The sequence below is a fragment of the Nothoprocta perdicaria genome, unplaced genomic scaffold (assembly GCF_003342845.1).
Source record: "Nothoprocta perdicaria isolate Ctin4 unplaced genomic scaffold, notPer1 scaffold_0, whole genome shotgun sequence".
NCBI lineage: Eukaryota > Metazoa > Chordata > Aves > Tinamiformes > Tinamidae > Nothoprocta > Nothoprocta perdicaria.
Window position 1 is genome coordinate 507,141 of NW_020454092.1, and position 27,643 is coordinate 534,783.

The 27,643-nt window shown below is 40.5% G+C and overlaps 1 protein-coding gene across 1 annotated transcript in view; it reads right to left on the minus strand.

Annotated features, from left to right (window-relative positions):
• The window catches only part of LOC112960132 (rap guanine nucleotide exchange factor 4-like), a 61,083-nt gene that overhangs the window by 19,552 nt on the left and 13,888 nt on the right, over positions 1-27,643 (minus strand). Inside the window, exons 2-5 of the mRNA XM_026054357.1 lie at positions 18,149-18,195; positions 16,609-16,751; positions 15,425-15,513; positions 6,891-7,037 (exon numbers count right to left, since the gene is read on the minus strand). Coding sequence (XP_025910142.1) covers positions 6,891-7,037; positions 15,425-15,513; positions 16,609-16,751; positions 18,149-18,195 — 426 coding nt within the window. The remainder of the gene's footprint in view (positions 1-6,890; positions 7,038-15,424; positions 15,514-16,608; positions 16,752-18,148; positions 18,196-27,643) is intronic.

Sequence of the window (27,643 nt, forward strand, 5' to 3'; positions counted from 1 at the left end):
CCTGACCGACAGTCTGAAAGGGCCAATGCTCCYAGGAAGCCTAAGCGGTGACATTGGAGGAAAGAATAGACAGTCTAGGTCAAACGCAGAAGTTCAGAGGCATAAACAGTGCCATATGCACTTGACTTGCTGCCCACTAAGGCAAAAAGATGCAAACATTATCAAAACAGAAATTCTGATAGATATTTTTAACCTAGTAAAAAGGAACCAATGAAAGCCCAGAACRGTCCTCCTTGAAATAGGATTTTCAGGCTTCCAGTTGTGTTATGATTTATTTTTTTTGTCCCTGACCCCATTTAGCAGATCATGCTTAGAGATACCACAATTAATAATACAATCTGCTGAGGATGAAGAAGACTTTCTTGGCTAATAAAAATGCTAGTTATAGAAAAAAACAACTTTGGCAGCACTGCTTCTAAGAAAAACAGCAGTATTAAAAACATCTGCAGAGCTTAAAGGTGTACATTTGTCAGATGTTATTTTGTAATTAAGATATTTCAGGAATTAATCAAAGTAATTACCTTTCTTGAAAAACAGGGAAATAAAAAAAATCATACTTTAGCTCTAAAGTATGAGAAAGCCAATAAAGGCATTCTCTTAATGGGGAAATTAATGTGCTTCCTGGATGTTTCTATTTGCTTTCATCCAAGAATGAGTCTCAAAGAAGTCAAGTTTTATACAATATAGCTTAAGACTCTTTGATATGTTAATAAACATAAAAACACTTCCAAGGACTGTGAATAGAAGCAATATTGTGTGCTTGCTCAGTATTTGATGGGCATCATTGCTACAGTGACATAGAATCACATCAAGAAATGCAATGCTAATTCATGCTAAAAATCAGTTTCTGTAATTTCCATAGAGCCCTAGTCTCCACATGGCAAGATGYGACAGATGCAAAATGTGGCTGTTGAAACGGATACCAGATCAAATCATGCCTCTGGGCTGCAGACAGACTGCAGGGATGACATGCAGGAACAGGCACGAGGAAGGGCCAGGCTTTGCCAATCTTTCATGCGCAGAAGAGGTGCCTCAAACACCTGTATCCATCACCTTCAGCCAAGGATAACTAAAGTTCTGCAGTATTTTCATGGAGTTGAAAGTGGATCTCTCTTTTGCCTTAATCCTGCCTGACTAACAATATTCAATATCACATATTGAATCACACAGCAAATCATTTGAAACAAAGTAGATAAGCATTGATGCCAAGATTATCAATCTTGGTGCTTTTATAGAGCCTTGCTATGACGGGTTCTTTTCTAAAGAATGGCAGTTGTACAGTTCCATCAGTATGGATCACACTAAAAATTCAAATGGGTTAGCAGAGTGAAAAAACACAGACAAACTCCTATGTTTCTCCATTACCACAGACCAACAAGGTTACTTTGGGTAMTATATTGTCAAAAATATATGAAATCTACAGACCCTTTAAAAAACATGAAGTGTTTTTTTTAAACTTCATGTTTAAAAAACATGAAGTGTAAGTGTTGTACATCCAAATAAAGGCAGTAGCTGCTGTGATATCATGCTGACAAATACAGCTTTTTTGATACAAGTTTTCAGTCCACCTTCCTGAGACTGGACTGCCATCCCCTATTCATTTAAGGCTGCTTTATGAGACAGAGCATCAATTCTTAATTTTTGACAAAAAAGAAAWAAGATTAGAATTATATCAGAGATGGCAAGACCAATCTAACAGTAGGCACTGAAGGACATGCTTTAAGTTACCCTGTGAATATTAAGGCAATTGCACCCTATTCACCAGAAACATGCTCAATTTGCACCAGCAGAACTGGGAGAGCAATCTGTCCCAGTACAGCAACAACTTTGGAAACTCTCCCTGCTACTTACTTGCTTTGCCAGCATTAACACAGAAGGTATGAAGGTGGGATGCTAGTTACTTGAAAGCTTCCCTCACATCTTGCCAAATCAGTGTTTACTGTCATATTCTAAAGCAGAAGGGAGGAAAGGGGAAGAGGACTAAGCTTCTCCTTCCATGTGATAGTTGGAGGTACACGTGCRTGGCAATCTCCTGCTGGCCAGCCATTATTTTTCAGCATTTCTCACTGTTTCTTAGCATACAAATCTGAATTTGTCATCAGCTGCAGATTTCCAAACAGCACAATGCAGCAAATGGTAGATACCTAGACCCTTCCACATCCTCCTTCTGTGCTCTATTTTAGATCTTACAATATGGAATATCTCTCCCTTATTCTAATAACTTATATTTGACAGGTTAGCAAACAGAGTAYTCCAGCTAGGTTCCCAAGGCAGGCTACAATAATTTGATCAACCTCACATTTATCAAGTAAAATCCCATTAAAGAGATGAATTGTCAAGACAGAGTTTGAGCAGTCATGGAGAGTGTGACATTAAGCAAATGCAGACAGCTTCCATGTTCCACGACCACAGTTTTATATTTTTGGGAACTCCAAGCACTTCACTAATTTAAAGCCACAGGATCATCCAGGCCATAAAGCTAAGTATTCTTCACTCTGTTAACTATAATTTTACTCTCTACTAGGCTTACCTACAGGAAATCAGTAAATCATGGCAAAGTCTTCTGCAACTGATTACTGACAGAGTTATACACCATAAATCAACCTTACCATTTAGGTGGCCTGATCAGACTCCCATTCATTGTTTGATTTCATTTCCCAGATCAAATTTGCTCTCTCAAATGAACTGGACAGAGATTCTGGTCTGCAGTGCTCATTGGTGAAGAGGTACGTTACAGATTGCTGACACTCCAGATATTCAGTACTCCTCACACGTTGCATGCAAAAAAATGCCTTCCAATAACAACATTTAACATTTTTTAGTAGTCTGAGGGGAAGATGCTGCCTACTATGTTACACTCCAAATCACCTGTAGGTAATTTAGTGATATACTTCTACTTCAATAATCAAAAGCATAGCCAAGCAGGCAAAATAAAGGAAAATCCTAATATGTAAATTTTCATCCATTCATTTCTGAAGTACCTTTGTAATTCCTACTGACATAATCAACATATCTGCTCAGATAAGGCATCAGATTCAGAAAGATGTTAAAAAAGTGAACTGATATATCTGCACATKCCCCAAAAACATATGGCCTCAACTGATGGGCAAAAGCCATAACCAAAAGCCTTAACGAGCCCTACTACAACATTCAGGTCAATGTAGCATTTTATATGTATATTTTTCAAATAATATTCAGATTTCTATAAGAAATATATAACATAGGATTTCTGTATTGACAAACAATTTGTTTAAATTAGCTCAAAAGCTAGCATTTCTGTTGTTCAGAAAAAAAGACAGTAAGAACAATCGCTTCTCCCAAAGTTAGGATTTCAAAGCAATGAGGTCTGTTTAAGGCTGGGAATATCAGACAAGCACAAGCAGGAAGCAAGTTACTATTGTTCGCCAGGCTACCACATGTGTAACTGCTGCTGAATGTGAACAGAAAGAATTAAAATATTCATTCTAACCTTGTGGGGTCCAAGTCTTCCTCTCTCCAAAGYTACTGCATACTGAAGTAATAGCTGTTCTCCACTTTGTCAAGATTAAGCGTTTCTTGACACATGTTCAGAAACTTCTACCAATCTTATTCCACACAAAAGGAAACTGGTTATTTGTATGTTATCCAAGGAAGGCTGAGTAATTCACTGTGGTAGGAAAAAGCTCTAAAAATAAGTCACCTCTCAGCAGATTCACTCCCTTCCTGTCGGGGTTGTAATCAGTTTGCAACGGCAACGAAAGGACAAAGCTTGAGGATGAACTGCTGAGAGCTTCTGTAGGGACAACACTGCTCAGTTACGTTCCTTTCACTCCTCCACTGCTCCACAGAACCCAACCACCTGCRGGGTGGAGCAAGCTGGTGACCCAACAGGATACTGGGGACCAGAGCTCCTGATGTTTAGTCTCTGCTTTCAGGTTTATTTTTGTATATATTTCCTTCTGTTCTTTGAAACAGTTTTCCAAGCACTGTAGCTAGCACCGCATTAACTTAGTGATGCTAAAGGAAACCAAGTTCATATGAGCATAAAGAGCAGCTTCCATGGTGCTTTCCTATCCATAAAGCTCCATGGAAGGCTACTGCATTGCAGAAACGATGAGCAACTTCTCCCCCAAAGCTGTTAGCATCTCTAGCCCTGCCCTCGATGCAGCCGGRGCCCAGGCAGGACCCCAGCAAAGCCCAGAGCCCCTTCCAGCTTCCTCAGCAGGGACCAGCGTTGAGCCACTTGTGAGCCTGGGCAGGCTTCATCGTCTCCTTGGCACACAAGATCAGAATTTCCAGGCTTGCCTTTCTTTCTACTATCACAGTAAGTCAAATCTGAAGTTGGCTAAGTGATTGCTTTTTGTTTGTTCTTTCCCTTCAGATAAAACTAAACTTTATGGAACAAAAAGTATACTTAATCAAATATTTAATGCACTTTCCTGAATTCTTAAACATCCTACTTGCATAAAAAGAGCAACCACTCTAAGATTCCCAAGTCTGTAGTTATATTTATGATGTCCTTAAACTACAGCGGTACATTATTTTCAAGCTACTCAACATTTTCCTTATAGAGAGACTACTTTTATAGAATTAAATTCCTGTTATCTGGAGAGTTTAAAATTGTATACACTAGATTTAGGGCTAAGTTTCCACTGTATCTGGCTTACAGTGCCACCAGCTTTGCTGCCTTCCCTTCTTTTTCCCCGTGGTACCACCAACAAACCCTGCACTCTTTTCTTGACTCTGAATTTTCATTAAAAACAATCTAAAAAAGACTATATCAATATGCATTTGCCTGTATGGTTTTTGTTAAAGCAACAACAAATGAACAAAGAAAAGAGACTGAATGCACATCTTGTAACATAGAAAGAAATCTCCATGAAGAAAGAATATTTCCTTATGGAAAAATACACACTACACTATTAACTACTAACATATTTCTGAGAATGGTAATAAATAAGTTCACATCTTTTTGAGATCTTTATCTTAGCTGCAATTTATGTTCGTTTTGAGATAAGAAGATTTCAACAGGCCAAATATTGGTTTGACAAGAAGTAAAAACTTCTTTCCAACTATGACAACCCAGCAAAGATATTCAAGGTACTAAAACCTGCATTCTTAGTAAAATCATAAGGACTGTCTCACTGAATGAAACCACAACAAAATTCACAAAAAAAAAACCACCCACCAAATGGGAAACAGCACAAAAAGCAAGCAGGTCACAAAGCTCAGCTGTGGTCTGTGACTGACACCTGCAGCATCTCCAGAACTATCTGCTGTGTACTTCAGGCTTGATGCAATTTTACAGGCTATGCACTGAAGCTCTGTGCCTGCTCCTAGCACATAACAGCAGAGTCTTTAATAGCATCTAAAAAACTCAGTATTTTTATAAACATTATTATAGCCATTAGAAAGGGTTGCAACACTCTTAAAACAACAATATTTAAAAAAAAAATGTATGGAAGGGCATCTATATCCCCTTTCCCTAGATACTCCTCAGATACTAGCAATTTAACAGTCATAACATGAGATGATCCAGCTCTTAGCAATTAAAGGGTATTTAAAAGGCAAAGTTTTTTATTTGGGAAACCTTGGATTTATTTTCCTACAATGAGCTTGTAAATCATCATCTCCTTTACAAGTTTCTGGCAAATGYAGCATACTTTAAAACCACACCAGAGCATGTGCATGCTTAATCTTGGAACATCAGGGAGGAAAACTATAATGCAGCTCCCAGAGAGGAAAAACAAGCATGACTGCAGAAAAAAAGATATTATAAACTGCTTCACATTTGCTACAAGACTTCGTTAATACTTTGTGAGCTCAAGACATTGAAATCTGGTACAAAATACAGCTTCGTCAGAATAAAATAAGATACTATCAGAGCATTCAGCCTCTTACCTTAGTCATGTTATAGGATTGACTATGCCTGGGGCAACATATTTGCARACAGGTGGTGGCAGAGGATTCTAGTCAGTGCAGCTAGCTGCAGGTTTGATATTCTTGCCTGAAAGCCTTGCTTTACTAGTGCTTTGGGACAATTTTTTAGGCCACAACACTGCTTTTTCTTTGAAAGCTGAAAATAACTGCCCTGTCTTGCTTGCAAAAAGCTGATCCAAGATGCTGCAACTTTAAAAAAAGGTGTAGCTAGTGTCACCAGATCTTCAAGTTTAGGACACTGTCCCACCACCTGACAGTTGTACACTTAAGCTTGTACAGTCTCCATTTAAACCAGCCTGYCAGTACAAGTTGACACTGGTGCCAACCAGGCTGGCATGATGCCTTCCAGTTCCCAGGACACTTTTTACACCACATGACACTAAAAGAAAAAAAAAAAACCACCCACACACACTGCTTAAAGTCCAAGCATGTAGCACAGCAAGGTGWTAATGAAGCCTCTTCAGCATGGATACCAAAGTACACTCAGATGACAGGATCAAGAAACTCAGCAGCATGTTCTCCAGAGAGAGTTTCATGGGACTTTTTTAAAATTAAAGAGATCTTGATCCATCTTCCAATTCTAAAATTTCTGCAGCTGGAGATGATAGGAGTGAAGGAGAGTAATTTTCTGCAGCTGGGGATGATAGGAGTGAAGGAGAGTAATTTAGAAGACCAGAGTGCTGTAGGGATAGACTCTCCTTGTAAACGCAGGCAACAGAAGCAAGTTTTAAGCTGATAAAGCGGTGACTGCAGTATACAAATAAATTCCATCACAAAAACACTTCACAATTTTAGCGAGTAGAAAGCAAACAGTTTAAAAAATATATATAAAAAACATAAAGAAGGTCTATCCATTTTGTTTTACTATAGAATATGTGAATGCTGAGTTAAGTTGGGAAAATTAAAAATCAGCAATGCCTGCAAGAAAGAAACACAGAAGTGTGTAATCGTAGAAAGAAATCTCAATTTACCTCCCAAAGGGCTTTAAAGTCCTTCTGCTCAATTCGAAGGAGCTCACTATATTCTCTAGTAACGATGGTAGCATGGCGAGGAGTGTTATCCAGAATGGACTCTCCAAAAGCAGTTCCTATTCCCAAAGTGCATATTGTCACAGCATCCTTTGAATTAAAAGTAAAAGGACAAGTTAAATATTTCAGGGGACTGAGGTCTGAAATTCACAGGGTTAAGGGTGCTTATATCACAGTTGGTCACAGTATAGCCTTCAGTTTCTTCAATAGTTTTCTAAATAAAAGAAAAACAAAATGAAACCCAAAATGATCTAACCTTTGGGAGGAGATAGGTCAGAAATCTCACAAGTGATCAGAGAAGAACTAGCATCAGAAAGGCAGTCTTGGAATATGAATTTCTGCCCTATACATGCTGCCCTCATCAGAGAGGAAATTTGACTGCTGTTTCCTGGGCAAACACTTACACACACGATATCCTCCTGTGTTTGTAGCATTTGTGCCTGTCACGCAAGGTCTGGGCACACCACACACCTAAATATTAACTGACTCGYGGCCTTTCTGTTGAAAGTGCCAGTAAACCTGTCAGCTGTTAATGAAGGTCTACCCATTAAGTACTAGATTAAAAATATATACACATACACACACACACAATTTCACACAAGTCATATATTAAAAAAATAGAAAAAAGGAGTACTAATAACCAAGTAACTTGCTGAAGCAAAATCTTTAACTACATGCTTAAATCTAGGTTTGGTCTTAATTGACTTCTTTTGAGTAATTAGAAAAAACAGCCACAGCATTAGAGATTTAAATAGATACAAACTGCAGTTTACTACAAAAGTGATAGATGGGCAGAGTATGCCCATACATGCACAAAAAGACACTAACTAATTTTAATTGCACATTAAAAATGGAATTGAGTAAGACTCCTGTAACATGCAACACGTAAGACTCCTGAAATGACTACCAAAATATATGCAGAAAATTGTTATCTCATCCATTCCTTGCTCATGGCTGATAAACAAGGAGATGCACAAGCACAGTTCAGCATCATTCTCTGCTTAAAATTGCATTGTTTTCCTTTCATGCATCTAGTAAGTGGTAATAGGCAAATGTTATTAAGATCAAGTTAGTAGCTCTATAATTGCATTACAAAGACAAATGTCCGTAATAGTTCAGTTCCCTGAACCGTGGCAAATTGCTTTTGCATGGATATTACCATATAAAGTCATCTGTTCAGGAAAATAAAATCAATTACATCTTGGAAAAGATCTAGAAGAATTTAGTAGTTGTCAGAAATAAGTTTTCAAGGAACACTGAATGAACAGGCACTATTTGAAAGAAAAAAGTTGTAAATGAGCCCCAAAGGAACAGACATCTCCACAAAGAGCCTACTCTCCTGGCCATGCACCAGGGCTTCCAGCAAAACAAGCTTAGCTTCTGGAGCAGAAATGCTATGTGTGTTACTACATTCACAGCTGTACTCAGAGGCGCTACAACGAAAACGTCTATTGTTCATTCAAATTTTGATGACCAAACATCCAATATTTTATCTTCAGCTTTGATACATTCAGAGAAGAGTCCTTGATTTGAGGCTGAATAAATAAATTCACAGCCTGGCAAAAAAAGAAGTGTTTCCATTAAGTGCATCGCAAGCTCTATTTACATCTTTATTTCTTTCCCACTTCCTTTCACCACCATCTTATTTGATCTCTTGCAATCCCTCAAAAATATATTTTTAAAAACATACTAGAATAAGCTGCTAGTTAAGGAACCACTTTCTAGGAGAGCTTTTGATGGGGCAGCTGTTCAACCTCAGAAATAAATTAACCTTGTGGGATGTCAGGCTGCACGTTCATTAAAGCCAAGCCCAGGCTCCTATAGAGGGAAGGCTCTTTCAGCCTTCCCCTCAGCCATCACTTCTCCACACAGAGACGTGGTTTCCTCACAGCCAGATAGGGAGCAGCCCATCTGGCTTCCTCAGGACTTCAGAGGCCCATTTTCTCGCTGCTCCCTGTTTATACACCGCCGGTCGCTGGGGAATCRGGAGCGTGTTCCCTATTATGCCTGTTAACCTTCCTCGGCAGGGCCTCCCGCTGCTCCACGCCGCTCCRGCGGCATCGCTGCCGGCTGCGGAGCCGCTCTCCGCTCCCCTCCGCAATCCCAGCGGCAGCAGGGGGTTCCAGCCGCTGGCAAACAACTAGAATTGGCACCGCTATTTAAAAGCAGCATTAAAGACTTCTTTTTAAAAAAAAAAAAAAGAAAAAAAGAATGAGGTAAAAGGATGTGATTGTTTCCACTGCTATCTGTCCTCTGAGCACACTATTAAATGGTAGGTAGTGTTCAAATCATAGGCTGGTTGTGTATTTGGTTTCAGGGGCTGGTGAGCTGCATGCGGSGAGCGCTGCTAACCCCCCCATCAATCTACAGCATCCCTGCGTTTGTAAGAGCCCTCGGGGGAAGGGAGGAGAAGGAAACTTCAGGCTCTGCCCTAGTCCCTCCCCTGCCATCTCGGGACACATCATGGATGCTCCTCCCCGGACACTTCCCATTTTCCAGCTTGGTGTACAGAGTTTGCACACTGGGTGAAGAGCAGGCACAGGGACACCCATTACTTAACCACAGAAGAGGGGAAAAGAGGAGGATATTTCCCCCCTTGTCCAATTTCTGCCAGCCTCGTTAGCACAAGGAATACATTCTCCTGTGAGAAATCCTATTAATTAAAAACAAGGAACAAATGCAAAGGGGAGAGGTGGGGAGAAGAACCTGGTGTCTATGGGGGAAGCAAAGGAAATGGGAACTGGAGGAGGGAAATACTTGGACATTTCTTTGAAACTTGCAYGTATTGAATATTTTGAATTTATAAGGAGGTTGATGCTTTGTTTCCTCATTTTAGCAGGTTTGGAGCAGTTTTGACTTCAAAATATTTTGAAGTCATTACCAAATTTGGGTCATCTTCAAAAGGAATTTATACTACTACACACATCTTTTCTAATAATGTGCAGATGACAATGCCAAATAAAAAGTAAACTTGGAGTCTGTGTATGAGTAGGARTAAGGACATTCTTCTGGTATACTCAAAACAAGCTGCAGTTCCTGTTTATTTTGAAAGGTACTTTCTAAATCTGTGTGCAAGTTAAGCACAATATTTATCAGGGTGTTCATTACAAGTTGAGGCAAGACCAAAAACTTCACAAAATCCTYGTAGTTCCTAGTATGGCATTTTTAACATAACCAATAAACCTTTTTCTGCCTCTTCTTGGCTGCTGAGCAGCCAGACAGCTTCACACAGCTTTAGCAGCGAGCAGACGAGCCGCCACGCAGGATGCTCAGGAGGGGTGACCCTGTCACATCTCTGAGAATTGCACTCTCCCATTTTGATACCAAGTTTAATTACTGCCACAGTCAGGAGCAGCAAGCGTATTTCACTGCTGCAGTGCAACAGAACTAACAAAAATAAAGAAGCCTGCTCCAGTCAAGCTCTTCAAAGCAACTATATTAAACATCTCTCTTTCAAACTAACCATTTTAGTCTCAAACATTGCAAACAGTGAGATTGTTCTGTATTCTAACACTGCCCTCTTGTGACACACACTACAGCTTTGTACACATTAGCTATCTGATCCTAAACAGGATCCTCCTTAAGGGAACATTTAAATCAGTACATGGAATGCTTCCTCTTATTATAAGAGCAARTAATAATGTTTACATTCTTATTTATCTCCTTCCTCAGCTTGCTCCTGATTGACATTACTAACATTTTCTGTGACAAGTCACAGCCCAGGTGTCCACATGAGGAACTGAAGCACAGCAGCCCTTGCATGAACCCACTAAGCAGGAGCTGCACCGAAGTCCAGGTCCCTCAGCACATTTAGCTCAGGTTGCCAGACTAACTGCCTAGAAGCTCTGAGCAAGCGTTATATGAAAGATGGGAGACTACAGAAAGAATCAGCATGTGATAACTGCTATACAACATACACATTTCCAAACTCGCTCAAGTTTAGCTTCCTAGGCAGGCAGTCTAATAAAAGGGAGGTTCATACTATATTTTGATGAACAGAGGCAACATTGATATCAATACCATACTTATGACACAATCATTTCAGTGGGAACAAATCTCARAAGGTCATTTGCTGCAACCTCCTGCTCATCTTAATATTTAAAGATTACTAGTTGTTTCTGAACAGTTTTTAGCCAGCAGGAATCCAAGTACAATAGTAAGCTTATCTCTTCCTGAAGATACAGCATAGTTTGTATTTTTTCATGAGAATATAAACTTAAGCTTGTAAACTTTTGCATCTGACATGTTTAGAGCAGAAAACCAAAGTAAGGTGGATCCAGGAAGCTGCAGATGACGCAAGGGAAATTTAGCAGCAAACAACCAAGGTAGATGGAAGGCAGAAGACAGAGCAGGAGATGCATTAGAACAAGAAGGCTGGAACAAGGATGGCTGGGGGAGCAARGCCAAGCATAGAAAAACACCTAACTTGCAGGATTCCAGCAAATGCTTATATTTGGGCAAAAGTGCTGCTAAATGGAAGGGGTCAGTTTCCCAACAAAGTGGAGAAAACAGGGCTCGATTTTTCCAGGCTCAGAAAGACAACATTTCCCTGCACCAGGGAAACAACAACAAAGCTTCCAAGTTCCAGGGATTTCTGGAACATGGGTTATCAAGATTGTAATCCCTGAAGCAGTAAGATTGGAAAGAATTTCTGCTATGACTGTGAAAGGGCAAGGGCTGAATTCGTGGCTTCTGACAATATCATGCTGTTCTTGGTACTGGACATAGAGGCCCTCTAAGGCCCCTTATTACCTCTGTGATAAATAGAGGAAACAAATGAACAGCTGTGGTTGAAACGCAGGTAACAGCCTCCAGCTGTAAGGAAAGATCATGACCAGCCTGGTGAAACAATAATGGAAATTAAACAGATTTAAGTTTTAAGCATCTAGTCCAAAAAAATTAGGAGTGATTTTGCAGAGAGCTACTTGCTCTCTAGCACAATGGGAAAGCAGAATGCCTGAAGCAGCCCAAATCAGAGTCCCTCTTGGCAGCTCCACACTCCACTTTGAATACGGCTTTTTCTTCAAGACAAGGTTACTTGGGACCCASTCCATAAGCAGGACAGAAATCTTATTTCTTGATTAAGCACCATCCATAAAATGGATATGAGCCCCTGAATTGGAGCCACACTGCTTACTACTATGCAGGAGGTAAAAATATGATTTATTGTATTGATTGATAGACATTTGGAACTAGGCAGCCCCTAGCAGACAGCAACCAGAATATTGTTCCTGCTGGTAGGGTTGATCCTTGGCTTTGCTTTAGCTTCCAAAAACTGTCTCAAGTTGATAGTTTTATAGTTTCACAAACTGCTTGTTTCTTGATCACACACAAAGGCAAATTGCCTTTAGCACAAGCAATTAATGCCCAACACCACCCTTCTTTTAAGGTGACGACATTGTCAGATTAAAGGATTGCAGGTTAAAGGAATAAGAATGAATAAAGGTGCTGTTAGCAGATGAATTCCCATCAAATATTTGAAACTCTTTCAGGAAAACATTCTCGTAAGTGCTGAGAAATGTTTATTATATACTGGGCATACTGCAACTATGTAGAGTCCTTCACCTTATCACTCAGATTCTACCAAAAATGTCAGCCCTGGGGACTCTATTCAGTTACACAACTAGGGGAAAAAAAAAAAAAAAAAATCAGGTCAGTTACTATATCCATYCCATCTCCAATTCCCAGGCCTAGCATCTGGAAACAACACTTTTTGGGGAACCCCCAATCCTACCTCAATGTCCTTCAAAATTTTGCAAATAGGATCTTCATAGCATGGTAGACAGGACAGGCTTGAAGTTAATAATTAGCCTTACTTTACTGCTGTTCATCATATAATAAATTAACTGCAGATCAGTTAATCATTACCATGGCTTGGCCAAAAAAAAAAAAAAGCTTTGGCTCCTGGAAGCTGTTAATGGAAAACATGCCCCAGGGTAGGTTACCAGCATTACATCTGGAACACTGGTCATCTATTCTTAGCTTAGGAGCACAGTGCAGACAACTGTCAGGACTGCCTGCCTGTGGGGCTACACTAGATTCTCCATTATCCAGGCTTGCAATGAGTGCTGAAGTACAGCACTCACCAGAGCACGTATTTGGAGCTTAAGAGGGATGATCATTGTGGCAAGAAGGAAGCTCAGGCAAGCCTGGAACTAGGCACCCATGAGCTAAAGGAAGAACAAGGAACAAGAAACCAAGAAGGATACTGTACAAACACCAAAATGGAGCAAAAATTAGAAAACACTGGGCTCAAATATTACTYATGAGTTCCCACCCACCGTCTCCAGCACTTGTGCACTGAATGCATGAACTGCTCTTCTTCCAGCAGTGAATTTGTATCTTAGGCAATGGTAAGAAATCAGTTCTTCCTGTGAGAAGGAAACCTATTTAGAAATCATGCAGCAGAACGGACTGTGTGAATCAGTAGAGCTACCTGCCTCCTGGCAGGGAAATGCAACAACTCCAGATGAGAAGAAAAAACTGTGTGTATACACACAAGACTTCTTAAATATCTGAACCCTTCTATCCTCCATATAATGGACCAAAACTTCAAACAGAATGTTCATTTAGCCTCACCATCCTGAAAGCTTCTGTGGAAATTTTTCTGATTCAGTAGAGAAACTTGTCCTCAGCAATGGTGTAGTGCCATCTCTTGGCAAATAAAGAAATTGGGTATTTTTTTCTGCTAAGTCTGCACAAAAAAGGGTCTCAAGAGTACTGTTCTAAATCATGACAATACCACCAGCAGCCAGACCACTCTGAGGACTGCTCAGCTTAGACTAATTACACTCTCTACCAATCTCTACTTATAGTGAAGAGGTTGCTAAAAATGATATGAAAGAAGTTCCTTTTAAATTCCATCATTTTGTTGTAAAAAGCAAAAAACCCAGCACACACAGCCTGCTCTGGCTTGCATTCTGACCCAGTTTCACTGCAGATTGTATGGCMGAAAYTATGGATTTTTTTTGCAAACTGCTGCAAGAAAAGACTTATCTGAGCAGCTGAACCTCAGGTAAAGAATTAAGACTCACCACTGTACATATGTACACACCCATGCTATATTCACAGAAGAAGGGTAGGGAAAAGCAGTTCTAGGTAGCTACACCTGTAATGAAGGTGTAAGGACTCAGATGTTGGAAGCACCTGACAACCTCAGACGAGGGAGCAGGTACAGGACACGGTGCAAAGGACTGTCTAACCAGGAGACCCAGCTGCCCTGCTTACACAGCAGGGAGCCTGTCCCTTGTCAGCCCTACATTAGGGGAACATGACCTAGGAATAAAGTGGGGGAATGCAGGGGTCTAAAACCTTCTTGTTACACTGGAAAGCCCTCAGCTGCTTCAGGCTTTTAATACCTTTATGAGCAAACCCAGCATGGGCACCTTGTTGTACCACAGCATCTTGTAACTCTCAAAATAGAGCTGTGTAAATCCAGAAAGCTGCTCTTAGCCTGCAGAGCGTTTCCCAAGGTTTGGGCCCCTGCTGAGCTCTGCAGTCAGTGGGAGTCAGCTTCGTGCCAGTGCCTGGCCAAGAGCTCAGCAAACACCTGAGGGGTGGCCATGCCACCGGTAGCAGCAACGGTTCCTAAGCCAGCCTGACCCACGGTGCCTGCAAGAGTGAAGCCACCACGGAGCTCCTGAAAGCATTCCTAGCACTTCCCTACATCCCACAAACACCATGGAAACACTTCATTCAAGGCTAAAAAGCACTGAGGTCACTTGTCAGGCTGCCTAGAAGTGCACGTCCTTGCACACTGCACAGATTCTGCAGCCTCACAGATCAAATTTTCACTAAGCAAAACAAGACTAAAGCCCATAGGTAACTTGTCACAATACATGAAGGAACAGAATAATACAATTCAGTTGTTTAATTACTCCCCAGGAGAATAATCTGATTAATTTTCCTGAACAACTTTATTTTAGAAGTGCCAAATTACTGACAAATATCTTACAAGTTTGGGGACATTTCCTTGTTTTCTAGTTTATGTGGGATAATACCTCTRGTTTTGTGGTCTAACTAACAGCCATTTGTCATTTTACTGTGGAAACTGCAGTCTGCTGCTATCAGACTGCACTGTTGGTTTAAGCTTTTAGAACAGCAGCTAATATTTCCAGAGAAATAATTAAATTAAATGTTTAGTTTATTATTTAATTTAATAAAGTATTTAATTAAATTCCAGAAAAATAATTTAAAAACTCAGATGTTTAGCTATATTTCATAAAGAATCTATGAGCACAGTATCCTATTTCATATTCAGATAGAGTCCTTTTCATTGCATTACATTTCAGTTTTCTTAAAATCAGTGGTATGATTTGTCTCTGTAGACAAAAGACAAGCAAGTCTGAAGGAAAAAATAGGCTTGTGATAAGAAAATTAGTACAATATATGCCATTGTGCCATACCCAGATATAATCTACAGCCTTTGTTTGTACTACAACTTTGATTTTAAAAGAAAAAATAAAGTTGTATTTTACCTGATGGTTGCTTGTATCAGAAACTTTAACATCCAGTGATCCTGTGAGAACAGCATACCAGTTCGTCCCAATATCACCCTGACGAAATACTGGAAAGACAAACACTGTAAATAAAACTTTGACTCTTAAATTGATCTTTAACAAACATTTTAAATTCAGATCATTGTATTTCTGTAGCTGCTGCTGGCATTGCCAAGCTTGCCACATCAGATTATTTACTTGTTTGATAACACACGCAAGGCTCAGGACCTATTTTAGTACATTGATCCAGAGACTAGCCATGGTGTGTGAAAGCACCCAGCATTGCTTCACCCATCTCCACACTTTGCTCCTCCTTCACCCCCACCTTTRCTAAGAAATAAATACTTTCTGAGTGTTTTTGCTTTGATATTCTGACTGTTCCCATGCCAATACGGAACCCACCGACTTTGGTAAGAATCCTGGCTGAGAAACAGCTGCAGGACTTGGATATTGAGACATTTCAGCTCTGTGATTACTATCAGAACTCCTGTTACTCAAAATAAGCTCCCATCCTGGGTGCCTAAAGCATGCCAAAACTACCASAGGAGGTCCAGAGACTTTATCAAAAAAAAACACTTACATCAGGTCTCCATCAGCCATTCCCCTGGCCCAGCACTGAGAACTCAGATTCCCATTCCCACTTATTTCCAAGTGTATTGTGAACAAGCACAGCCTTCCAGCTTCACTTGGCACAGGGGCTGCCAGGGCAGGCACAGAGCTGTTATATCCCACAGGAGGATGCAGCTCCGTAGGTCTGTCCTGCGTTATCCAGAGTGACTGCAAACCATACATACTGCCAGCAATCTGCCCAGGCAACAGATTGCACTCTTGCCCCTGACATCACAGGGCACCCAAAAAAAGCAGATAACACTTTTATAGGGGAAAAAATGAGGCTTAAGGGCAGTAACTTGCTTCTAATCTTTCAGTAAAAGAGTGGTAGGGTCCTAAATCCAGTGACATAGGCTTTGTTGCCATAGAGCCACCACCAACTGTATTTGTGGAGCTAGGAGCACTTTAGACCTGCCTTCGCCCATGACTAAGACTGTAAACATTTTTATGACTAGTCCACTAGCTTGGTTCTCTCATCAATCTCCTAGAGACAAACCCAGCTTAAACCCCAACATCATCTATGCAAAATAGATCTTCACATGAAGTTGCCTTACATGTGATTCCCTTTTCCAGATTTTCATAATATCCACAGAGACATATCTGTTGGAGAAGGTTTGGATGAAATTTCTCAAAGGCTTTCACTTCCTTCAGTCGGGTGAATATTATATCCACATCTTCACTGGAACGCTCCAGAGGCCTGCAAGAAGACAAAGGAGAGCAGCTCTCAAGGACTTGACCAGAAGCATCTCCCTACCTGCACCACCACTCCAACAAGCGGTGGCATATTCCCCCCAGCAGCAATGCACAAACCAGTTAAAATGCCTTTTGTAACTACACAATGAAACAAAACATCGCACTGGCAGTTGTCAGTAGGAGCAGAGTTGTTATCATTTTAGGACAGGCAGTTTTCAGAAACTCCCTTCAGCACCAAAACCCTCCTGCAGCAAAAACTGTGTAAGCAGATGCAATGCTACAGGCCTTATCCTAAAGGGCTTAGGATTATAAACACGTAGCTATACATTGATACGGGTATAATGCTTTGCATTGAGACAACTAAACATACAAAAAGCCTGCAGAACTACTGCTCAAAATAGCAGCCTTCTATTTGGCTAAAAGAAAGGCTTCCATCCCCTTCCATCCRTCTCTCTGACAGGTAACTGGACACAAACTTGAGTGCTCAGTTCTCTTTCCTCACCTGCAAGCAAGAATGAGAGTGCTAACGAGCACATTCTCTTTCAATATCTTACACTTYCTTTCAGCATTGGAAAAGTTATGCACACAAGCAAGATAAGAGTCCTCAGAATTGTTCACTGACAAGGACAAAGAATTTTAACCTACCTTCTAAAAAATGACAGCAGACAGACAGACAGACAAATTCTAAAAATAAATGGAGCTAGGACAAGATACCTATGGTAAGGTGCAGTTAAAAATATTGGGAAAGTTGATGCACGATCATGAATGAAATAAAAGCCAACAGAATTCCATAAGCAAGTAATATATATAAGTTTGTAACCTATTTGCCTTCCTTTAGGGAAAAAAAAAAAGTGTTCCTGGATAAAAATAAAGGAAAACATTTTAAATTCAAAAAGGAATTACATTTTAAAAAGCGTTTTCAGAAACAATAGCAAAAGACAGAATTGTAGAATTCCTTCCAATAAGGTAGCACATAGACCAGGAGCTCATAAAATTAAAATATCCTTATGAAACTAATATTTTACTAAATTAATTCACTTATTTTAAACATGATTATCAAACATGGTGAATCAGCAGGTAAACAACCACTAACTGGCACTATTAGAATATTTCATAATACACCAAGCTCTAACCAGCAGCTAAGGAAACACTTTTCTTAAGAGATTAAGTTGAAATTTCAGGTACAGGAGTCACAGAACAATAAACAATTGATCCTATCAGTCAATGAAACACTACTAGTTAACATGACATACATTTATTTATTCAATGGATGAGGTCTTCAAAAATTATATAACTAACAACAAGCAAAGGTTAAGGTAACATACTTACAATCAGTATCATATTATCCTTAACATTGTTATACTCACACTATAAATAGAGCTTTTAACAAGAATTTCTTACTGATTCTGCCTCAGACTCAAAGATGGTACCAACTTAAGCCTTTWTACCTAAGAAAACACATAGGCTACAGGTTCTACTTATATTGTCTCTCTCACTCTCCATTTTCTTACTAAATCAAGTCCAGGTGGGATTAAATCCCTCTTCTCACTTATAAGACAGTTTTTCCCCTTATTAACTACAGCTGAGAATAATGATCTCAGTGTTTATGGTCGTCTTTTATCACTTTAAACCACGATCAAYTACAATAGCTCTCTTTTGAAACCCTTCAAGTAACATTTTCACACATGTATATATATTTTACATATATATATTTTTACTGTGCTATTGCTGACAGATACTAATAAGCATTAATGTTCTTGTCAAATCCCGTTAAGAAGATTAGGAGATTCCTATGCAAACTACACCAGTACTTATCACTCCCTCAATTTATGCTCTCTTAAAATTAACAGCATAACTTGACACATAAAGAAAAGGGTAGGGTAATAATTCTCAGTATATCCCATTTTCCTAGAAAAGCTCTGAGTGTGAGACTGCTTCGTTCAGGCAGCTCCCCCTGCCAAACGCTGCAGAGGTCCATCAGCTCATTTGCGTGGCATTTACTGCAGGATTTGGGTGCTTCTGATTTTAAACTGCTTGATGCAGGGGGACGGGGAAAAAAAACAGGCAGAATTAGCAAATTATACACCACAGATTTTTATAAATTTCATCAACACCCTGTTCTCTCAGTGTTTTTCCTGAAAGGTAAATGCAGAAATCTTTCTTACTTCTGGTTCTCCCAAAGGACATGCCTAAATATTTGGGAGGGCCTTGGTGATATAAGATATAGGTAGCTGGGTTTTTTTTCTGATTGTTGCTGAAGACTACAGAGGGAATTTCCATTTCATTCACAAGGTAAGAGCAGGGCTCCACTTCCCTTGATTTTGGAGCATTTATGGGGCGGATTAATCGCAGTGAAAGCTCCTCTGACAAAACTGCCTTCCAGCCTCTGTAAAGCGAGGCCTCCCATCCATCCATCTCTTCCCATCATGGAAAGCGAGGCCTCCCAACGGGAGGATGAGCCAGCAATTGGAAACCCAAACCCACATTTATTGGCAAAGATCACTCGAAGTGATGTTTTCCATACTTTGGGTGAGCAGTAGTAGGACCGTGTGAAGGGGCCATGAAACGGGGGGCATGCAGCAACATGTTCTATGCAAAAAGAAGAATCCAAGCTTCTAAGTAACATGTATAGTAGCTATCCAAAAAAGGATTTATTACGATATTCCATAATTCATTATTGCAAGCCAATTGTTTCAGTAGCCTTTTCTCAGTATATACCGGGTTTTCATTAATATGTATACCTGTTGTTTCACAAATATTTTTATTAGAAAGGCACATGTTTTGATCTAGCRTATTTGGAAACTGACCTAGAACTTGAAAGTGGCTTTCAGGGAATGATTTAACTTTAGACTGTCTTAGAAAAGGTGCGTTCTCTTCCAGATGTGTTCCCCCAAAAAAGCAGCTGCCAGCTGCAATTCATCAGCACTAGGTGTCTCAACCAAAGGCAGCACTTGCCTCTTACTTGGATGTGGAATTTCGCATCTGTATAATAGTATTAGCAATAGTACTCAAATTCAGTTCCATCAGCTGTTTTTAATCTGCAACAATCACGGTTTTCAAAATAACAGTTTTACTTAGCAAGAAAATGTAACAAGAATAATGAAGCACTACAAGAGAGAATTGTTTCTCCTCATGTCTTCAACATTTGGGTTTGACCATTTTCAACAAAATACCTTTCAATAAAATTATCAGCATTATAGCTGTTGTCATCATCTCTACATCACTAAATTTTAACAAATCTATTTATGATGCCAGTTTTTGTTTCCTCCCTAAATAGAAGCTGTTTGGCATGGAATAGCATCAGTACAGGATAATATAAATTAACTTTCTTCCTATTGCAACTATCTTACTATCTTGTTGAAACTTAACTTTTGGTAGGGCAGGGTTAGGAATAATGTTTAAAATATATATATATATAKGAAAATACTTTTTAGAACATTAATAATTGATCCTATAATTAGAAAAGCACAGCTAATGYCAAAGAGAGACTTATTGAGATGCGGCGTCGCTGCGGTCAGGCTGGCGGGTGCAGCGGCACCAGCGCACGCAGGAGGTCTCCTCCAGCCGGGCAGCCTGGCTGCAGCGGTGCCCCAGAGAGCAGCGTCTCGGCGCGCCGCCCGCGCAGCCTTGGGAAGGCTCTGCTGCGGGATCAGAGCCCCCGAAGTCCCTCCTCCGTGATCAGCACTCCCGCTCAGTACAGAGGAAGCCCACGGAGAGGAGCCCCCCTGCTCACTGTCTCCTTCTCTTCTCTTCCRCGGCGCTGCTGCCGCCGCGCTACTGAAGTGTCCCCCCACTGCTGGTGCCGCAGAGCTGGAACTTGATAACTACGGGCATCACAAGTTCAAAAATCCATTTCAGTGAGGTTTCAAGTACGTTATTTAAAGAAATCCACTGGGATCTCTACCAAAGCTTCCTCCGTTCCTAAATGTACTCTATTCTTAAAAGCCTTCGCTTCATTTATGGAATGTGACCACAGTTGAATCTAAAAGCGTGGATAACTCTCGTTTAAATCAGTTAAAATCCTTCAACTCTCACCAGTTTGGGAGAGAGTTCAGCTAGAGCAGAAGCACATTAAGTCAAGACCATCCTTCTGGCAGAAAAATCTATGACTCCATCCAGTGAAGCTCCCACCTTCTCTCTAAGATGCCCCAATTCATTCAGATGTATTTAAATTAATTTTTAAGTAAAACAAACTCTGAAAGTGATACATCTGTCTTCACTTTGCTTGTCAAAAAATAGCTGTAATTCATTTTCCCAAATATTCAGCGTCTTTGTGGGGCAGCTCCCCCTCCACCCTGACTTCTCTCAAGCCTGCAGGGGACAAGGCCAGGAGCAGAACCCACCTTCTCCACCGGCCAAAGGTCCCATCTCGACGGCAGCAATTGCAAGGGCAAAAAAACATGTGGGAGGAACGACATTGACAATGACATTACCAAACCAAAGTTTTCAACATTTACATTTCCTTGTTCCCTTCCCATGAGGTTTTCAAAAAAAATAAAAATAAAATTTTTATTCTGAGATTTTTGAATCTCTGTTGTTATTTTTTCTGTGACATGCAGGAAATGAAAATTGAACACCCTTTTCTAGAATTCTTATATATACAAATCAGTTTAAAGAAAAGTTGTTACACAAACAGCAAAACTGATGATGCTCAAGGTAAAAACACATTATTTGAACATGAGGAATAAAATATATAGTTTTTTTTTCACTATATGCTTTTTAAAGAACAAAACACTCCAAGGGAAAGAATCAAATTACAAGGATTTATTTTCCTTTTATTTATAACAGCCTGTGCCTGGCACATGCTTTGTAACCAAAATCTCACTAAMGCCTATTGCATACAATACCCTCCAACTTCCAGAACCATGAGCTGGGGCTCAGGCCAGTTAACATTCCCTCTGGAAGAAGTAGATCTGGATGAAATTACATTACCCAGCACTGCAACTTCATAATAGACATTAAAAGCACTTTAATATGAAGACAGACTCTAAGATACATTGCAAATGAAATTTATAATTGAACAATATGCACAAGTGCTGATACACTTAGACTCCAACTCTGAGCATTGCCATCCTCAAATACACTATGCTAAATGCACTCTTACCATTTAGGATCTGCATTTTTTACAGCATATAATGAATTCTTACAGTAACCATGAAACAACGCCTGTAGTTTAGCATTGGCCATTGGCATTATGCATTGTGACAATTGCTGAAGTCAAAGATGAAGTGCAAAGTCGCCTCAGGAAATATTCCTTGAAGACTTTGATTAAGCAGCAGGAGAATGAGAGTTGCGATTATGCCAAATACAGTGCATAAAATAATAAAAGAGAGGAAAAAAAGAAGAATGATGAGCTAGTTAAATGCAGCAAATAAGAAGATGCKGGTGGAAAACAGATGTCACACTGGATATAAAAAAAAAAAAACTTGTATTTGATATGCATCCAATGACAACCTGACTTTCAATTTATGATTTTCAATTAGCTGGTTTGTTGAGGTTTTTTTATTCTCCCTGCTACAAGACAGGATTCTTTTAGTAGAATTTTAATTTGCAAAAATAATTCTTTTTGAGGCTCTAAGTAACGATAGTTGAGAAGCCATAAATCTCTTTCCCCACTACAAGTACAGGAATCTTRACACAACTGTATGTTTTTTCCATTCACATCACACGCCACTTTCACATTAGTCTGGCAATGCAAATATGAGTAGCAGGACAGAATTAAGAGCCTTAACATGAGAGTTAGGCCCTACTCAAAAGGACAGAAGGAAAAGGGAGTGCAATGCTATAAAATGTGCAACATAATCGACTGCTATACAAAATTCTGCCCAGAATACAGAACTCTGGGGATTAAATTCTAACTGCATGCCAGAAGCAACTCACACAAGGACAGTTTAGACAAGTTTGCAGCTTTGTCTGGCTGGAGGGAAACCCTATCATTGGAAGGCTGCACGCTGCTCAATGGGGCAGCCACTTCACAGGACTGCCACGTAAACCCAAGGACACTTGTCCTAACACACACTGTGCTCACAGCTACACTCTTACTGGTGTGTCATATTTATACACACCAGTCACAGGGAAATCACTTTGTCCTCCTCTTAACACATTTATATAAAACTTACAACTTACTRTAAAATCACATGTAACAAATGGAAGCTGATACTACAGAAAAGCCTAAACTTGTGATGACATAGGATAAAACCTCCTGGATTTGCTCAAAATACAAGTGCTGCTCTTGCTATGAGTTATTTTGCATTCATGTAGTCAATAAAATGCAGAGTTACAAACTTATGCAGGCTGTATTAATAAGCATTTTGGTCTCTCTAAGGAGAAGTAGAAAGAAAATGGGCTTTTTTTTTTTATTATTCAACAAAGACTGCATCCTTGCACTGGACTAGAAAATGAATCACATGATGCAGAAAGAAAAAATCATCAGTCTTCCTCTCTCTCAGAGAAGTGCAGCTCTGCACGAGTGCTAGAAAGCATCCAGCCTACGTCTATGCTGCTGTCTGGGTTTTCACGTCCCGGTGCCTGCTGCAAATACCTCCCCACCCAAGCTCGACCCAAGCCTACACCAGCCTATACCAAGCTCAACCAAGCCTACACCAGCTAGCCAGGTATCACAGGGAGGAAACCCCAGGTGCACAGGCCAACAGCAGATCGACCAAGATTTTGTTCAGATCCCAACTACGTGAAAAATGATCACGTTATTTATATGCATTTTTTATAAATAAAAAGCAGTCTAGATATTTAAAAATATAGATTTAAAAATGTAGAATGACTGTACCCTTTTCGGTTTCTTAAAAATATTTTAGAAGTAAATAAAACAATACTACAAAGCAATTCTAAAAGATTAATATTAATAAAGTCATTATCCTTGTATCCTTGAGATAATTACACATTGCATAGGATGACAAGTTAAGCAAAATAATTTTCTTTATTTCTGTTATGAAAAATTCTCCATTTAGAATAACAGTTGTTCTTCTACCTTATCCTTATAATCACAAGAGTTATGTTGACTAACATGCCTGTAAGAATAACTTCTCATATGTTACAATGAAATAAAGACAAATCCTTTTTCCACTATGTTATTGCTATCTAGTTTTAGTTTGCACTTACATGCAAATCTATGGGAGCTTKGCTTGCAGAACAGGTCTGAGATATGCACTGGATTGGTTTTGCTACATGTAAATAATGCAGGTCTAAAGCTTACCAGAATGACAAGGATATAAGAGCTCACTATGTGCAGTGTGTCCTCAAAACACCCTTTCATACTTAAATAATTTATGAACAGCTTAGCAAAGATCAGAACGCTCTTCACACAACAGGCCAGCAAAAGCTACATGCTTAGCTGTGATCTGCTCCTCCAGTCAGCTACGGCACTGAGGGTTATACTTAACACAAAGGAAAACACTGGATGCCAAAAGCAGATATAAAATTCTAGGATCATCTGATCATTGTGGACACTCTACATCATTTAAAAGTTTGTATTTGAATCCAATTAAAATCCTTCTTGGAATTAGAAACCGTGATCTGGTTTGGAGAAATCACAGTTATGAATAAAATACATAGCCTACCATGCAGTAATTGTATTTCTCCATGGAAATCTACTTGGGAAGCTCCTTGTTAGATAGTTTATGATATAAAAGAAAGCATGACAGTAGGGGAGGCATTGTTCCGAGGTAACATATACACATGTGCATAAATCAGCATCCTCCTCCTGAACGTGCCCAGATAGGGCATACAGAAAAATGCTTCTGCTCTTTAGGAAAGACAAGACAAGTAATTTCAAGGAGAGAAGGACTGGTTTCCTTAACAGATAAATGATTTACATCTCCCTGCCCAATCCAAATATACTTTCGCTAACTGCTGATCATCTCTTTCCCGTAAAAATAAAATATTCTTGACAGAGCACGGTTTTCTGACCTTTTCTGTTCCTGTCTTTTTCTACCTTTGCGCTTGTGACATTATATATAAATACTGTCCTGTGTATTTGATTTTTAAGTGCTGATCTTTGGCTCCTGCGGTTAGTAACCACATCCAGAGGTTGCATGGTTGAAGCATCAGCAGCCCTTGCCCACCGTACCCTACAGAATAATAACATTCCTCATAAACATTTTCATAGTTCATTATTTGCTCTACTTGTGACTGCATTTTTGATGTTAGTAGCATTGACTTGGAGAGAAACATGAGCTTAATGTCATTACTGTATATGATGTCCCATTTCTATGTAAAGTAAAAATACCTTTTTTAAGGTAAATCAATATTTAATTTTAAAAAATGTGGTTTCCTACAGTGAGTTGACTCATTGAATGGTCCTATACTTACACTATCCACCTAGGTTAGAAAATGCTTTTAGATAACAAACACCTAAAATGCACAGAAATCAWACAATAACTCAAATGAGTTAAGCAACAACAGTTGATCCAAAGAAAAGAATTACACTCTAGCAATACAAGCAGACAAATTATTCAAAAACACTTTGTGTAGATACTACTTAGATTCTTACAGTACTTTTCCAACATGGCTTAAGTGTAATTTCTCCAAATGTACAAGTGCAAAACATGTATGTACTAATATGACAAAGCAAATGTCAGAGACRAGAAACAAAATATGATCTTTCGCTTACTGGGTTTGTCTCACATCGCAGTTGTCTTCTGCAAAGCGTGCTGCTTAAAAAATCCTCCAGGGCAACTGTGATTAATACTTTTCACCCAGCAAACAGGTGCTACTAGCTTACTCCAGGTGAGAAAAAGGGAAAAAAGTTTCACCCTAACAGCTCTAACAAAAGTGTTATTGTAAAAATGGCCTCTATATTAATAGTAGGTAGGTAGGTAGGTAGGTAGGTAGGTAGGTAGGAAGGAAGGAAGGAAGGAAGGAAGGAAGGAAGGAAGGAAGGAAGGAAGGAAGGAAGAAAGAAAGAAAGAAAGAAAGAAAGAAAGAAAGAAAGAAAGAAAGAAAGAAAGAAAGAAAGAAAGAAAGTGCTAGAGGAACTTCTACATGAAATACTTCAAAGTGTTTCCTAAAAATAACATTCACAAAATTAATCATGAAACCTTGAATTTTGATTCACAGTTTAAATGTTTAAATTTAAATTATCATGTTTAAATACTCTGAGAAATGACAGGCCCACCTCTTCAGAAGTACTGGGGTTCATTCCCTGCTTCTTTGCACTCATCCACTCTCAGTCTACAGAATGACAGATCAGGCCTTCAGCTTCATTTTCACTTGTTTCTGTATGACTAGGTTGCCATCACCTATATTTATGTCTGGAATACTTTCAACATTTATACACATTATTTAAGTTCTATACGTTTATTCTCTTTTTAAAATAAATCCTGTGTTGCAGAGAGGGATCAGGGAGGCCGACTGATGCTATCTGTGGTAGGTGACTACACCAGTGGTGCTTGGATTCCTATGGAAAGCACACTCGCAGCTGCAGTCCTACTCATACTAAAGTGGTTATATGAAAATGGTAGAAATGAGGAGTGCAGGCAATTTTTTGCATGTAAACAAAGGTTTCTCTTCATAACATAGCCCCAGACAATGTCACCTGTCMAAGCCAGGCTAATGATGCTCTGTAAATAACTGTATATCAGGATAAGTGATATGTGCTATCTGTGTGAGCTGTGCAATGTGTACCAATAATCACGGTCTATTTTTTTAAATATCTTCCTAGAGTACAAGAGCCACAGCGAGCATTCAGAACAATACCACTCTGAATGCAGSTAGTGTTAAGGTAATGATACAGCAGCAGATGTACAAGCCATTCACTACGGTTTCACCAGGCACTGCCGATTCATTTTTCTCACTCACTCTCCCCCCATTCCCTAGGGATATCACTCCAAAGAATTTATTTTTAAAATGCATATACATACTTATTATCCGTATTTCCGTAAGTGAGCACCTTTGAGCACAACCACAACTTGCRCGTCGCGCTCGCCGCCAGCCCCAGCACGCGGGGCGCAGTGCCCCAGGGGCTGGAGTGCCCGGTGGGAGGTGGGAGCTGCCCCACTTGGGCACCACACTAGGCTCAGCGCCTGTCCCCAGACCCCAGGACTGTCCCCAGACCAGGGACATTCACCCGCCTGCACGACGGAGTGCTTGGGCCGGGGTCTTTCCTTTCCTGTGGCACCAGTGAGGCTGGGCAAGACGAGGCGAGGTGAGGCGAGGTGTGGTGAGGCACCATGTGCTGCTGAGCTGAGATGCAGCGTGGTGAGGTGGGGTGCGCTGTGACATCGGGAGGTGGGACACAGGGAGGTGCAATGCAGCGGGGTGCAATACAGCCGGTGGGATGAAGCGGGTGGGATGGAGTGGGTGGGATGCAGTGCGTTGTGATACAGCAAGGTGGGATGCAGCAAGGTGGGATGCAGTGGGTGGGATGCAGCGGGTGGAATGTAGAGAGTGGGATGCAGTGGGTGGGATGCAGCGGGTGGCATGCAGAGTGGGATGCAGCGGGTTGTGATACAGCGAGGTGGGATGCAGCGAGATGGGATGCAGAGAGTGGGATGCAGCGAGATGGGATGCAGCGGGTGGGATGCAGCGAGGTGGGATGCAGAGAGTGGCATGGAGTGGCATGCAGTGGGTTGCGATACATCGAGGTGGGATGCAGTGAGGTGGCATGCAGTGGATCGGATGCAGTGGGTGGGATGCAGCGGGTGGGATGCAGCGAGGTGGGATGCGGCGGGTGGGATGCAGCGGATGGGATGCAGCGAGGTGCAGGGCCGGGAGGCAAGGGGCGCTGGGCAGCACGGAGGCGCCGCGGGGTGAGGTGCGATGGCGCAAGGTGCGCGGAGGTGAGGCGCTGCGCTGCGCTGCGTGCGGCGCGCTGAGGCACTGCTCGCTGCGGAGATGCGCTAGGGAAAGGCGGGGGGCGCGGGGGGGCGCGGAGCGGGGCAG